This window comes from Crotalus tigris, unplaced genomic scaffold, assembly GCF_016545835.1.
Source record: "Crotalus tigris isolate CLP2741 ecotype Arizona unplaced genomic scaffold, ASM1654583v1 scf7180000019068.10715455, whole genome shotgun sequence".
NCBI classification, from domain to species: domain Eukaryota; kingdom Metazoa; phylum Chordata; class Lepidosauria; order Squamata; family Viperidae; genus Crotalus; species Crotalus tigris.
In genome coordinates, this window is record NW_024097358.1 from 1,976,084 (window position 1) to 1,989,400 (window position 13,317).

The following is a 13,317-nucleotide window of genomic DNA, read 5'->3' on the forward strand; positions in this document are numbered from 1 at the left end:
GAGAATCAAGGTTAAAATATTACAGATTTTAAAATGTGCATGCCTACAAAAGGGCTTTTGGTGATAAAGGCAGGAGAATCTCCAGAGCTTCAAATCTCCCTCAGATAGAACCTCAACTCTTCCTTGGGTGAAAGCAAACTAGCAAGCTGACTTTTCCACAGCTTATAACTTTCCTCTGCATGGTCACTCCACAAATACACTGTGTTGGATTTAATGGGGCTGCTGTTCAGTTGGTTAGTTGTCTAAAAGCAAAACAAAACAAAAGTCTCCTGGGGCAAGGTGGGTTATCAGTTTATCTCACAAAGCAGCCTGTCAAGCAAGCCCTGCCAAGGCGATTTGAAAAATCTATATTTTAGATGTTACCTTAAGCTCGAAACTTTGTTTGAAAACTTCATATATCTTTCCGAGCAGCAGAGAGCAAACCTGAGTAAGATCAGACAGCTGTTCAAATGAAAAAGGAATGCACTTGAGGGATATGAGCTGCCACTTTGAAATGGGGAAAAAAAATAGCGCCCCTTTATATATATATATAAAGCTCTAAGATTGACAGGACAGAAGCAGTTACCATCTTGCTTTCACCAATATTGTAGGTCACTTTTCTTAAGCGTACAGGATTCAATTACTTCTCCCTTGGGGTTCACAAAAATCCCTGTGTGGCAAACAATGTACTCCCCACTATTCTTGATCCCAAAGAGAGAACCAAGCAAAGAGGGTCATGTGACAATGTTCAGCTTTTATAAAAAGTTCTGAACAAATAATCTGTTCATCTTTTTAAAAACATTAGAACACAAGGTCAGCTCCAATAATGAAGTTGGGGGCAAGAGAGTTTTTTTTTTTTAATGTACTGGTTGTACCTCATGAAAAAGACCTATTAAACTCAAAATGATGTGGTAGTTGACTTTATTAAGATCTAGACAAATCCATCTGGTGGTATTTTGTTAGAAATAATAATAATAATAATAATAATAATAATAATAATAATAATAATGATAATAATAATAATAATAATAAGAAGAAGAAGAAGAAGAAGAAGAAGAAAATAGCAAGAAGAAGATAACAAAATACAAAGACCTACAAATAGAAATAGAAAGACTGTGGCAAAAGCAAGCAAGGGTAGTACCAATAGTGATAGGCTCCTTGGGTGCAATCCCAAAACAACTGGAGCACCATTTGAACACCATTGGCATTGACAAATTCGCTATTAGTCAATTGCAAAAGGCGGCCTTGCTAGGAACTACTTCCATCCTGTGACGATACCTGTAATACCATCAAACATCCACATCTGCCTATCCCAGGTCTTGGGTAAGGACTCGATAGGTAGACAAAATGCCAAATCCAGTCTGAACATCTGGCTGACTGTGCGATGATCCATAATAATAATATTGGAAGGGACCTTGGAGGTCATCGAGTCCAACCCCCTGTTCAGGCAGGAAACCCTATAACATTTCAGACAAATGACTGTCCAGTCTCTTCTTAAAGACTTCCAGTGTTAGAGCATTCACTGCTTCTGGAGGCAAGTCGTTCCCCTGGTTAATTGTTCTCACTGTCAGGAAGTTTCTCCTTAGTTCTAGGTTGCTTCTCTCCTTGATTAGTTTCCATCCGTTGCTTCTTGTCCTGCCTTCAGGCGCTTTGGGGAATAGCTTATATATACTAGATATAAAATATATAAATATATATATAAATAAATATTAAATATAAAAATATACTAGATATTTACCAAGGATGAACTCCAGTCACAGTTGACTTGACTTACAATCATGATGGAGCCCAAAATTTATGTTGCTAAGTTAGCTATTTGTTAAGTAAATTTTGCCCCATTTTACAACCTTTCTTGCTCCGCTTGTTAAGTGAATCACTGCAGTGATTAAATTAGTAACACAGTGGTCAGTAAATCTGGCTTCCCCCCCCCCATTGACTTTGCTTGTCAGATGGTAACACAAGGGGATCACTTGATTCCGGGACAGTGGAACGGAATAATTATGAGTCAGTTGCCAAGGGTCTGAATTTTGATCGTGTGATCATAGAGATGCTACAACAGTTGTGTGAAAAACAGTCATAAGTCACTTTTTCCAGTGCCATTGTAACTTTGAACAGTCAGCTAAATGAACTGTTCTAAGTCAAGGACTACCTCTACAGGGACATAGACATGGGCAAGGATATGTTATTTTTCTTAGCAAGAATATGGAAATGATTTACACCGATTTGTTCCAGAATACTTTTTCAGTTAGTCCACAGCTTTGGGATTTCTTTTCCAGTCCCAATGATTTTTTTTAAGGACCAGCGGTTGCTCCATTAATTGGTTTCACTTTCTGTTATTTGATCCTGCAATAATTCCTAGGAAGGTTGCACTTCCTTTTATCTGCATAACCCTGAGGTTGGGCTGAGAGAGACAAGGACTGGACCAAAGGCATTCAGGGTAGAGAATAATGAAGGCAATTTTGATGGAGAACTATTACTATTATCAGCAAAAGTGGCTGAAACATCTTTAGGTCCCAAGCAATGAGATAACATTCAGAAGCACTTCAGTCAGACACTTCCCTAATTCACTGGAATGTAAGAAGTGAAAAAGGCACTGCATGGTCAGGCTAAGCAAGATTCTTTTACAACAGCCAATCTCAACTAAATATTTTTAGTTTTCCAGTGGAGTTGATTTCCTAGTCTGGTCTACCTAGTGGGACTCACACCCAGCAAACTTCCAAGCCCTGAATGTGCTATTGTTAGTCCTAGGAACTAGGACCCCATAACTGTGATTATTTCACCATATTTGTTTTCTGCATGTATATTTTGTTAAGCCTAAGTTTGTTCTATCTGATTTCCAGTTCAGTTTACATGGAGAGTTTACTCCACATCCCGATCCATATGCAGAAGTGATACCAACTTGGTGTGGGGAAGGAGTCCTGCACACAGTTTTCTGAAAATCTTGCTTGATATTCTGAATATCCAGGAAACTGACAGGAAATTATTTATGTGTTTGTCTTCCACTGAATCCTGTTTTTCATATAATCACCAAACAGAGCTTAAAGTAGAGCAGAAAAAAATTCTCAAGCATTTTTACTACCAATTTTCATTGACTGGGATGAAAAGAGAATTTGTTTTAAAATTCAGATGCTTAGTTGCAGATCCATGAGAATTCGGTCTTTCTTTCCCCAAATCATTTTTCAAAGATCTGCAACTAAGCAGGGCTCCCTTGCTTCCATTATATTCTGATGGAGCATCTCAGGAGAGACATTTCCAGTAATGATTCTCTTATACAATTACTAGGTGGTTCCCTCCCTTAAGAAATTGCTGGAGAACTTGTCCCAAAGGTGCTTTTTCAAAAGGCAACTGGACTTTTGAAAAAACACCTTTGGGACAACCAGGATCTGGATGACTGAGAATCTCCATAGACATATTGGAGAACTTCTTTCCCTGGAAGAATTTGGAGACAAGATTTACCCAATTTCTCTGGAGTGTTTGGTACTTTCTGATCTTGGTTGTTTGCTTGCAGATGTTTTGCTGCCCACCTAGGAAGCCTCATCAGTTCATACCCGAGCTACATATATTCTCTTTACTTGGAACTTTCTTTCCCCTCATGCAAATGTGGTAAAGAGTTTCAGAAGCTTATTTAGCATTCTTGCTTGAAGAAAAATACAAGTGTCACTTGTATTATTCCTTTGATGTTACTGTATTTTTATATACAGCATAACCTGTAGGGAATTAATAATGGAAGCTTTGCCGTTCATGTGAAATCTGACTTTTTTTCTTTCTAAACCTGTCTCCTGCTCTCAAGATGCTTCCATAGTTCCCTGAACTGGGATTTCAAAAATCCAGATTTCAAAAGAGTTTACATCGTGCTGGGTCTACTACACTTCCATTAAAGTAAAGCTATTTGTTTCCTTGCCTTGAAAGATGATTATTAGATTCACCAGTGGGAGTAAGGCAAGGAGAACACGCTGCAACCTTTGAGGTAATGCTTCAGGTGCTTAGAAAAAATAATAATACAGTTGAAGAAATAGGAAGGGCTCTTTCTTCCCTTGCCTGAAGTGTGTTTAATCACACTCTCAGCATGTGTTGCTTAGGAATCCCCTGGTGACTCGTTTCCAATCTTGTCTGAGATGGCCAGTTGGCACCTATTGGATTTCTCCACCATCAATCAGCCTACATCCTAAAAGTAAATGGAAGGCTTCACAGTCACTTTCCTATTTAATTTGGTGTTAGAAACAATTAAAGAGAGATCTACATAATGTCTTTCCAGACTGTATGGGAATTTGGGTCCCTTTGAAACAGCTGTATGGGGGCTAAGTGAATAGGGTGTGCTAAGCATTTTGTTTTGTCCTGATGAAATGATTGATTAAATACATCTCTTTAAGGTAATGCCTCTCAAAGGAAGAGGAGAAATGGACAGCCATTGTATCTTCTGCTTCCTTTAGTCGCAACGAAAAGATGTCGCTACTAGAGTTGCTGGTCTTCTTTTTCATCTTCTAAAATTCCATAATGAACATATTGCACAAGTCAGAAAGGGTGTGAACTGGAAAAAAACACAATAGCACTTAGATTTGTATATCACTTCACAGTGCTTTACAGCAGAGGTCCCCAACTTTGGCCACTTTATGACTTGTGGACTTCAAATCCCAGAACTGGCTGAGGAATTCTGGGAATTGAAGTCCGCAAGTCATAAAGGGACCAAGGTTGAAGACCCCTGCTTTACAGCCCTGACTAAGTGGTTTACAGGGTCAGCCTATTTTCCCCAACAATCTGGGTCCTCATTTTACTGACCTCAGAAGGATGGAAGGCTGAGTCAACCTTGAACCCATCAGGAATGAACTCCTGGCTATGGGCAGAGTTAGCCTGCCGTACTGCACTCTAACCACTGCGCCACCACAGCTTCTCCTTTAGCCCCTGTTGAAAATTGATGGAGCTTGCAGGTTTTCTTTACATGTGAATGATGGTTACTTATCTGCAGGGAAGAAGCCCTACTCCTTTCTGAACATCAGAGGAGTTCTTGCTGTTTACAAATTGTCATCATCCGATTTGTTTTTGAGAGGCATGTCAGTTAGATAGATACAGACTAATTATTTAAAGCATTTAGATAGGAACAAAGGACTTCTGCCCTCAAAAGCATGTGATCAAAATGTTCAAACTAAACGAAAGTTTGTATATGAAAAAGATGATCAAAGATTCCATGGTTGCAAGCTGCAAATTGCTACAGCTTGTTTTAAATGTTTGACTTTTCCTCTGTTAAAACCACACGTAGCAAAGACTAAGCAACAAAAATTTTGGGTTCAGTTGTGATCGTAAGTCAAGGACTACTTGTACAAGAGGTTCAAAGAGTTTTATGAGAGCTTGTGGTGTACATCACTGTGGGGTTTTGATATTTATTTATTATTGATAAATAAATATTATTAAATATGTATTTATTTAGAGATTTATATTGCCACCTACTTGCACATGGTGACTCAAAGTGGCTTACAAGACATACAAGCACAATATAAAAGAAATAAAAATAAAGTGCAAAAATTAAAATAATAATAAAAAAACCCACACACCACCCTAGCAACAGCACACATTCATAACATCCATTTAATGGGCTCTATTCCGCTCGGGGACCACCAGGCCCACTGGCAGAACCACATCTTAACAGCCTTCCAAAAGAAGTCTAATTTCCGCAGGGATGATGCTATGAGAAAGAACGTTATGACATGCAGAAAAGTACAACCTAGGGCCCATCAAAACAGTAATTTTTTTCTTAGAAAAAAGAAAAAGAAAACACTGAATAAAATGGTCGTAAAAATGTTGTTCCATAGTCACCATAGTGATGCCAGTCCTGTGAATTAAAGCAAATGAAAAAACAAAGTGCCCCCATCCCCATTTCTGTTCTTGAACAGCAATGTGAGAATAAGCATATCAGCAGATCAAGAAACTTAATGCTTTCCCCATCCAGATGACTTCAGGAGCTAGATGCCAACATTTAATTGGTGCCTTCTTTTTATCCAAGGGACAGAAGAAGGGAAGAAAATTAAAATAAAAAAAATAAACCGGGAATTCTGAAGATCAATGCAGCAGCTCCACCCTCCCTCTGTTTGTTTCCCAGCTGCCACGCATCTGTTCAAATAAGTTTGTTTTATTAATGCTTACTTGGCCTCAAGCTATCAGAGAGATGATAAAAGAGGCTGTGTTCATGCAGCGCTGACACAAAGATATTTTTTTTTCCTCCGTAAGAAAAGAAAATTAATCATTGAACATAAGATTAAACCCAGAACTTGTGGCCTTTCTCTGCTTCTCCTACTCGCCATATTATTCTAAATCTTTTAAATCGCACATATTATTAGTATTATTTTAAATCTTCCTCAGAGACAGGAAAACAAAAAAAATGTGCCTCTGCTAGGTTAGGATATCTGACAGAGATTTCAGGAAAGTTATATTATATTATATCTAATTCAGGGCAGGATAGTCTTGCTGCCCTGCAATTTTCTGTCTTTCATAAAGAATCTGGATCTTTCATAAACTCATGGTTCTTTTTATATATTATAATTTGGGTTATAATATGAAAACATGGCTAAAAGCTGCCTGCTAATTAAAAAAAGTGGGGATAATTCAGAATGGACTAGAAGACAATCTCTTGAGTTTCTAAATCCTCCTTCCTTCATGTTTTCCATTTGCTTCATCATGGTAACATTCTGTCACTCTCTTTAAAAAAAGTCTGATTAAAATCAGTATGAATCGGTTCCGAACTTTGCGGCTAGCGATTACTTTGGAAGCTCTGGAAAGACCAGTTAATCCAAATCTTAACAATGAAGTATAACTTTTTTTTCTGAAGTTGATAAAGGGAAAGGGCAAAAATGAAATTTTTTTTAAAAAAATCAGGTTTGTCCAGCAGTCGTAGAAAACAGAATCAAGAAATACTTTTAATTCATGCTTTGTTAAAAATGATGTCACTGTGAAGAATCAGCCCTTTCCTTTGCATCAACGACAAACATGGCTGGATGCTCTGTCTGGACCCTGACTTATAGATTCCCCTCCTTTTTTTTTTTTTTTTTTTTTACCTTTCCTAGACTGGTTAAAAAAAACAACAAGAAAACAGCACTATTTTATAGAAATAAAAAATCATTTTTATGGAAAGAACATAAATAAAAGTGTTATGGAATTTTTTCCCCCTTGGGCTAGAAAGGGAAAGTGGCAGAATTCTTGCCAATGTTACTTTAAAAAAAAAGTCTATTGATCCATCAGTGAAGAGAGAGAGAGAGAGAGGTGTTATTTCATTGTTTCATGAGTTTATTTTCTAAAACAAAAGAAGGAAGGAAGGAAGGAGGGAGGGAGGGAAGGAAGGAAGGAAGGAAGGAAGGAAGGAAGGAAGGAAGGAAGGAAGGAAGGAAGGAAGGGCAATAGCAATAGCACTTAGACTTATATAACGCTTCACAGTGCTTTGCAGCCCTCTCTAAGCAGTTTACAGAGTCAGCCTCTTGCCCCCAACAATCTGGGTCCTCATTTTACCAACCTCAGAAGGATGGAAGGAAGAGTCAACCTTGAGCCAGTGGGAATCGAACTGCTGGCCCACGGCAGAGTTAACCTGCAATACTGCATTTGCAATATAGCAAATAGGGAAATCTTATTTGGGGAGGTATGGATCTCCTGAAGTCTGGAGAACCACAAGATACATGCAGTGAACCTGGGCTACCTAGGGTTCCAAGACTTACATAGAAGAAGGAGCTACTTTACACTCAATGAAGTCATTGCCCTCTACCAACTGCGCTAAAAGTCAAGCTCTGCTTTTGAGTGACATGCCAGTGGCCACGCTCCCCAAAAAATGTGGTGGGGCCATCTGCATTTAATTTAAGAAGCACATTCAGTTAATGAAATCCAGTTAGGATGATTAATACTCGGTTGAATAATATGTTTTCTGTAAGATAAGCAAGTTTTGAAAGAACTCTGAGGTCCTTACCAATGTTTTCAGCAAACAGGCATAATCTTGGGGACTCAGGACATGCTTAGCCTACTGCTGTTTATACAGTAGAGGCACTTTTTTTGGAGTTGAATTGTTTCCCACACTCTGCACTGCTGCTGTACAAAAGCCTAGGTTGGATATCAGAACAGAATACAGGTAGTCCTTGACTTATGGCCACAATTGAGTTCCAAAATTTCTGTTGTTAAGTGAGACATTTGTTAAGTGAGTTTTGCTCCATTTTATGATATTTCTTGTCACATTTGTTAAGCGAATCTGGGTTCCCCGTTGACTTTGCTTGTCAGAAGATTGCAAAAGGTGATTACATGACCCCCCCAGGACATTGCAACGGTCATAAATATGAACCAGTTGCCAAACATCTGAATTTTGATCACTTGTCCATGGGGATGCTGCAAAGGTCGTAACTATGGAAAATGGTCATAAGCAGTGGTGGGATTCAGCCAGTTTGCACCACTTCGGCAGAACCGGTAGCTAATCTTTTGTTGCCCAAGCCCAGAATGGACTTCTAGAAGCAGCATCCATGTAGAGAACTGGTTGTTCACATATCTGAATCCCCCCACCACTGGTCATAAGTCACTTTTTCCAGCATGGTTGTAACTTTGAACGGTCACTAAATGAACTGAAACAGAGTAACAGAGCTGAAAGGGAACTTGGAGGTCTTCTAGTCCAACTCCCTACCAGACTAATGATTGTTCAATCTCTTCTTACTCTGGACCACTTTTGCATCTATTTAAAGAGTCTGCATAAGCATCATATTTGAATGTACAAAGAATCATGTCTTCTCAGATAGGCCTTTCATATAGGCTTTCCTAAATGGATGCATGCCCACTATTAAAGGCGTTTTATGAAAGGCCAATCCACTCTTTTCTTGCCCCCCTCCCACCTATGTTTTTGAAAGCGAGACCATAATATGTTCTCAGAAACTCCAAGTAGGTGCTGAACTCAAAATGGTTGATCTAAAAACATGAATTTGGGGTTGTTGTTGTTGTTGTTGTTGTTTTCCCTTCCTGATTGATCACCATCTCCCAGTGCTTTCTGCTAGCCGGTAAATGGCTAACATTCCGTAAATATGTTGTTTCCTATTATTAGGAGAAAATTGAGGCTATTTTGGATATCCTCTGTGCAATTCATCTGGATGGTTGGCTTCGGAAATTTGAGCGCCTTTAACAGAGCAGGGAGAGCTGTTTGAAAGCAAACACTTCAATTTTTGACTTCAGGATAAATAGCAGAGCTGTTGGATTCATCTTTTGTCTTGTTTCAGTTATGTTGGCAAGAATGTGGAAGCCTTCTCCCACAAAATAACCTTTCAAGAAACACCACCTAGCCAGCAAACAGACACATCCAAAGCAGAACTAATTAAGATCAAGTCATTGCTCAATAAATATGCAAATGACAAATGAAAAGAAGGAATTTTATTTATCACATCCTAAAGCTGCAGATTGCTGTGAGACTACTACTATAAACCACACTAGACAGGAGTTACAGGATATTAGATTTAAATGTGCAGGTCAGCTAACCTCTGCATAATGATGCATTGATGACACAGAATAATATATTAGAATGGAGTTCCAGCTTTCTTGTTTTTTTCCAATGGTGACAGAGGGGGTTTTTGGGGAAGGGAGGGAGATAGACTCATTTGTGACAAACTTTCTACTTTTCTTTCATAATTCTGAGGAAGTGAAATTGCTCAGGAGAAGAAGGTGAAATATCTGTCTATGGCAGGGGTCTTCAGACTTGGCCCTTTTATGACTTGTGGACTTCAACTCCCAGAATTCCTCAGTCAGCATGCCTGGCTGACGAATTCTGGGAGTTGAAGTCCACAAGTCATAAAAGGGCCAAGTTTGAAGACCCCTGGTCTATGGAGATATCTATAGTCATCCAGGTCATGGTTGTCCCAAAGGTGCTTTTTCAAGAGGCAACTGGATTTTCTTTGTTTTTCCTTGAAGAAAAACATCTTCTCACTAAAACATCTCAACATCTTCTCACTAAAGCTGACTCTTAGGGACTAGAGGTATGTTGAGGATTGCATGGGTCAGATGAGACGAAGTTCAACATGGCAAAAGCATCACTAATAGAAAATTAGTGGTATCGTGTGAGTTTAGACAACAACAATATGTACTTGGGCATTGATAAAGAGCTAAATAATTTTAACCGATTTATATTTCACTTTTCCTCCAGATGTTTAAGACAGCACGCACCACATTTTGTCTTCAAATTTTCTTCCACGTGCTATAAACTGTTGCCATAGCAAAGGATTTTTCTGCATATTCTCCACCATTTAGTCAATGTGACAAAAAGGAGCTTTTGTTTTCAAATTGTACTATGAAGGGAGGAAAGCTTGTTGGTGAAAACCCAAAGGTGCTTTTTCAAAAGGCAACTGGAGTTTTTATTTCCTTGAAGATGTTTTTGCTTCTCATTGTTTGGCTTCAGCTCTAAAGAAACTTCTTGGATGAAATGGATGAAATGTCTTCAAGGAAAAACAAAGTCCAGTTGCCTCTTGAAAAAAGCACCTTTGAGACAACAGGATGACTGAGAATCTCTGAAGACTGTCAACACTGCAAATACTGTATATTCCTGCTTTGACAAAATATGCAAAACTGTCTGGTATTTTTAGAGTTAATGCAGAGCAGAGGAGGGAGGAGGGAAAAGCCCGTGAAAACAGAAAGGAAGGGAACCTTTGCCCTTTACACTAATTGGTGAACGTAAATCATGACAGCAAAATAGGGAGTGGAAATGCTAGCAAAATAACTGCTCAGTGAGTGGGGATTTTAGATCTTAGCATACTTTCATTATGCCGTACTGACATTTTGTAACATAATAAATGACTTTTAGGAAAATGAATGCCTGGAAGTTCTTTGAAGTGTTTCATTAGCCGGAACCATAACATAGACATTTGTTGGTGAAATGCTCAGAACTGGAGTGTTAGGCGCTAACCAAAAGATGGGTGCATGGGTGTCCTGCCTTCATTGTATAGTCCTCTCTCTACCAAGCTGAGGACTCCATGAATGTCCTTCCTTCCTAAGAGAAGATGTTATGATGGAGAACTCCACCCATGATTGTGGATAGTCAAAGAAGGTTCCAAGGGAAGAAAACAGATAGAACAACAGAAACCTAGCAATTCTTCTACCTCCAATAAGAGAATAAGCCTTTAAAAAAAATCAAAAGAGAAATTGAAAAGATGTTCTCAAACGTTTTGAGAAGGAGAGAGCAAATAGAAGGTTTTGAGGTTGCTTTGTTCTTTGGCAGGGGAAGGAAACATTTTTCAAATTTCAGACAGAATTCAGAACCACATTTGTATAAACCTCTCACAATATGCCTTAACTTCAAGTCTAGTACTACCAGAAGTAGGTCATTAGTTCGTGTGTGTGTGTGTGTGTGTGTTGCTTTAAAAAGTAAAACTGGGATCGACTGTTGCTGTCTTCGATGTCATTATACTAATCTTCTCCTTATCCACTGAGCTTAGAATTTGCAATATGTGTTTGGATGCTTTACGAGATGAGGCTGAACCTCTCTCTCTCTTTTTTTTTTTTTGCTTCCTTCTCCATCCAATTCAATATTCTGTTTTCTTTCTGTGTGTGAATCTCTGGCAGAAGCAACAACAACTGCAGCCTGGAGACCGATGACGAACTTCCCTGTGGGGATGAAGTGGATTATAACACTGATAGCTGCTCTGATCAAGAAGCAGACTTTCTGGACACGGACAGAGAAATCCAAGAATCTCCTTTAACGGGTTGAAGGTATGGACACAAAAGCAGAGGCCAACCTAGGTAGATGGATACTCCTTTCTCCCAGCTATGAAGAAGACTTCTGTTTCTAACCAGTGAGCAGCCAGACTCCATCCTGTCCTACCACTGTACTCTTGGCCTTTGGTGGAAGCAGAGAAGAGGATGGAACCCAGGAAAGAAGAAGCAAGTCATCACTTCCTCTGCTACTCTACTAGTGACAATGATAGCAATCATTCCTGTTGCTCTTCAGAACAGATCCCCCCCCACTTTTTCCCCTTTCTTTTTCCTGTTAATATTGTGATGTCGTGGAAGGAGAAGGTGGGCGAGTGCTTTGTTCTGGGCCAACTAGACCTCTGTGTAAATTACATTTCAAAATGACCTTTGCTGAGATCAAAAAGTTTTGGCAGGACGTGATTGTTGCATCAGGTCCTTTCAAGGATAGGTCAAACGCTTTAATCATTTCTCAGCAGTTTGGCCTGCATTTGTCCCACTTAGTGGTATGTTCTTCCTCGGCCATTGCAAATTCTGCCAACAACTAATGGGACAATAATGCTAAACATCTGGAGGGGGGAATGTGTCAGAGAGTATTTCTCAAAGGGTTTTTTTATTTTTATGAGGAGTGAAAGGAAGGGAAACAGATTCTTAGTCATGAGTCTTCTTCATAGCAGATGTTCCACGATAAAAGAAATGCTTTGGTTGCAAAAAGGTCCCAGTTCAATCTCTGCCATTTTCTGGTAGGGCTAGACAAAGTTCCGGCTGGACAACTGTCACACTTTCCTTTGTCTCAATAATTTTGGTTTTCATAGATGTTTGGGGTAAAATATACATTTCAACTTTTTCAGCTTTTTCCTCACATTTTCTTTTCTGTAAAGAACTTCACTGTTCAACATCTCCAGTTGGTTTAGAAAATACACAAACTCTCCCATTAATGTTCACGGGGCTCTTCTTACTTCCATTGTGTTATTCTGGTGTTTCATGGTATTTTGTCAGGATTTTCAAGTTATAGCTGTCAGGACCTGTCAAGAATCAGGACCATATATTGAGTTTCAGTTAAGATCAGTGGTGGGATTCAATCGGTTTGCACCATTTGGCAGAACCGGTAGCTAATTTTTTGTTGCCCAGGCACAGAATGGACGTCCAGAAGCGGCATCCACACTGAGGATGGTTGTTCACATATTTGAATCCCACCACTGGTTAAGAAGATTTATTGCTCATGCCTATACACAAGAATGTAATCGACTAAGGTCAGCACTAAATTGGTGCTAGATAAGAGTTAATGGAATTCAAGAGGAGTTGAACATTTGTGGGAATGTAATGATGCCAGGCTGATTCCTCTCTTGACTCTGTCCCCTTGCTCTCCCTATATCTCAAGGCTGAGTCTGAAAAGGGAAGGACACATGGATAATAATACTAGAAAGTGAGGCGGAATTCATTTTTTTGCCAGCCCCTTGCCGCACAAACACAAGCACACACCTGACTTGGAACATAGTTTAGAATATAATGAAGGTATTTATTGCAGAGTATTAACAAGCCATACGTCCCATAAAGTTCTGTATCTGGCTGTACTGTATGTAGGAAACCTGACCGACAGATACATCACTCTCCAAATCTGAATCTTGGTTCTTTTCCTTTTTTCACTTTGAATCAATAGTC

The 13,317-nt window shown here is 39.1% G+C and overlaps 1 protein-coding gene across 3 annotated transcripts in view; it reads left to right on the plus strand.

Annotated features, from left to right (window-relative positions):
• The window catches only part of AGBL1 (ATP/GTP binding protein like 1), a 266,603-nt gene extending 253,765 nt beyond the window's left edge, over window positions 1–12,838 (plus strand). The window contains exon 24 of one of the 3 annotated variants that reach the window (XR_005558631.1): window positions 11,530–11,638. Coding sequence is in view for 2 of the 3 variants with exons in the window: in XM_039359254.1 (XP_039215188.1) it covers window positions 11,530–11,674 (145 nt within the window). In the remaining variant the exon portion in view is untranslated. Of the gene's footprint in view, window positions 1–11,529 lie in introns of all 3 variants that reach the window. The other 2 variants (XM_039359254.1, XM_039359255.1) reach the window with 2 other exon arrangements.
• Window positions 12,839–13,317: the final 479 nt, after the last annotated feature.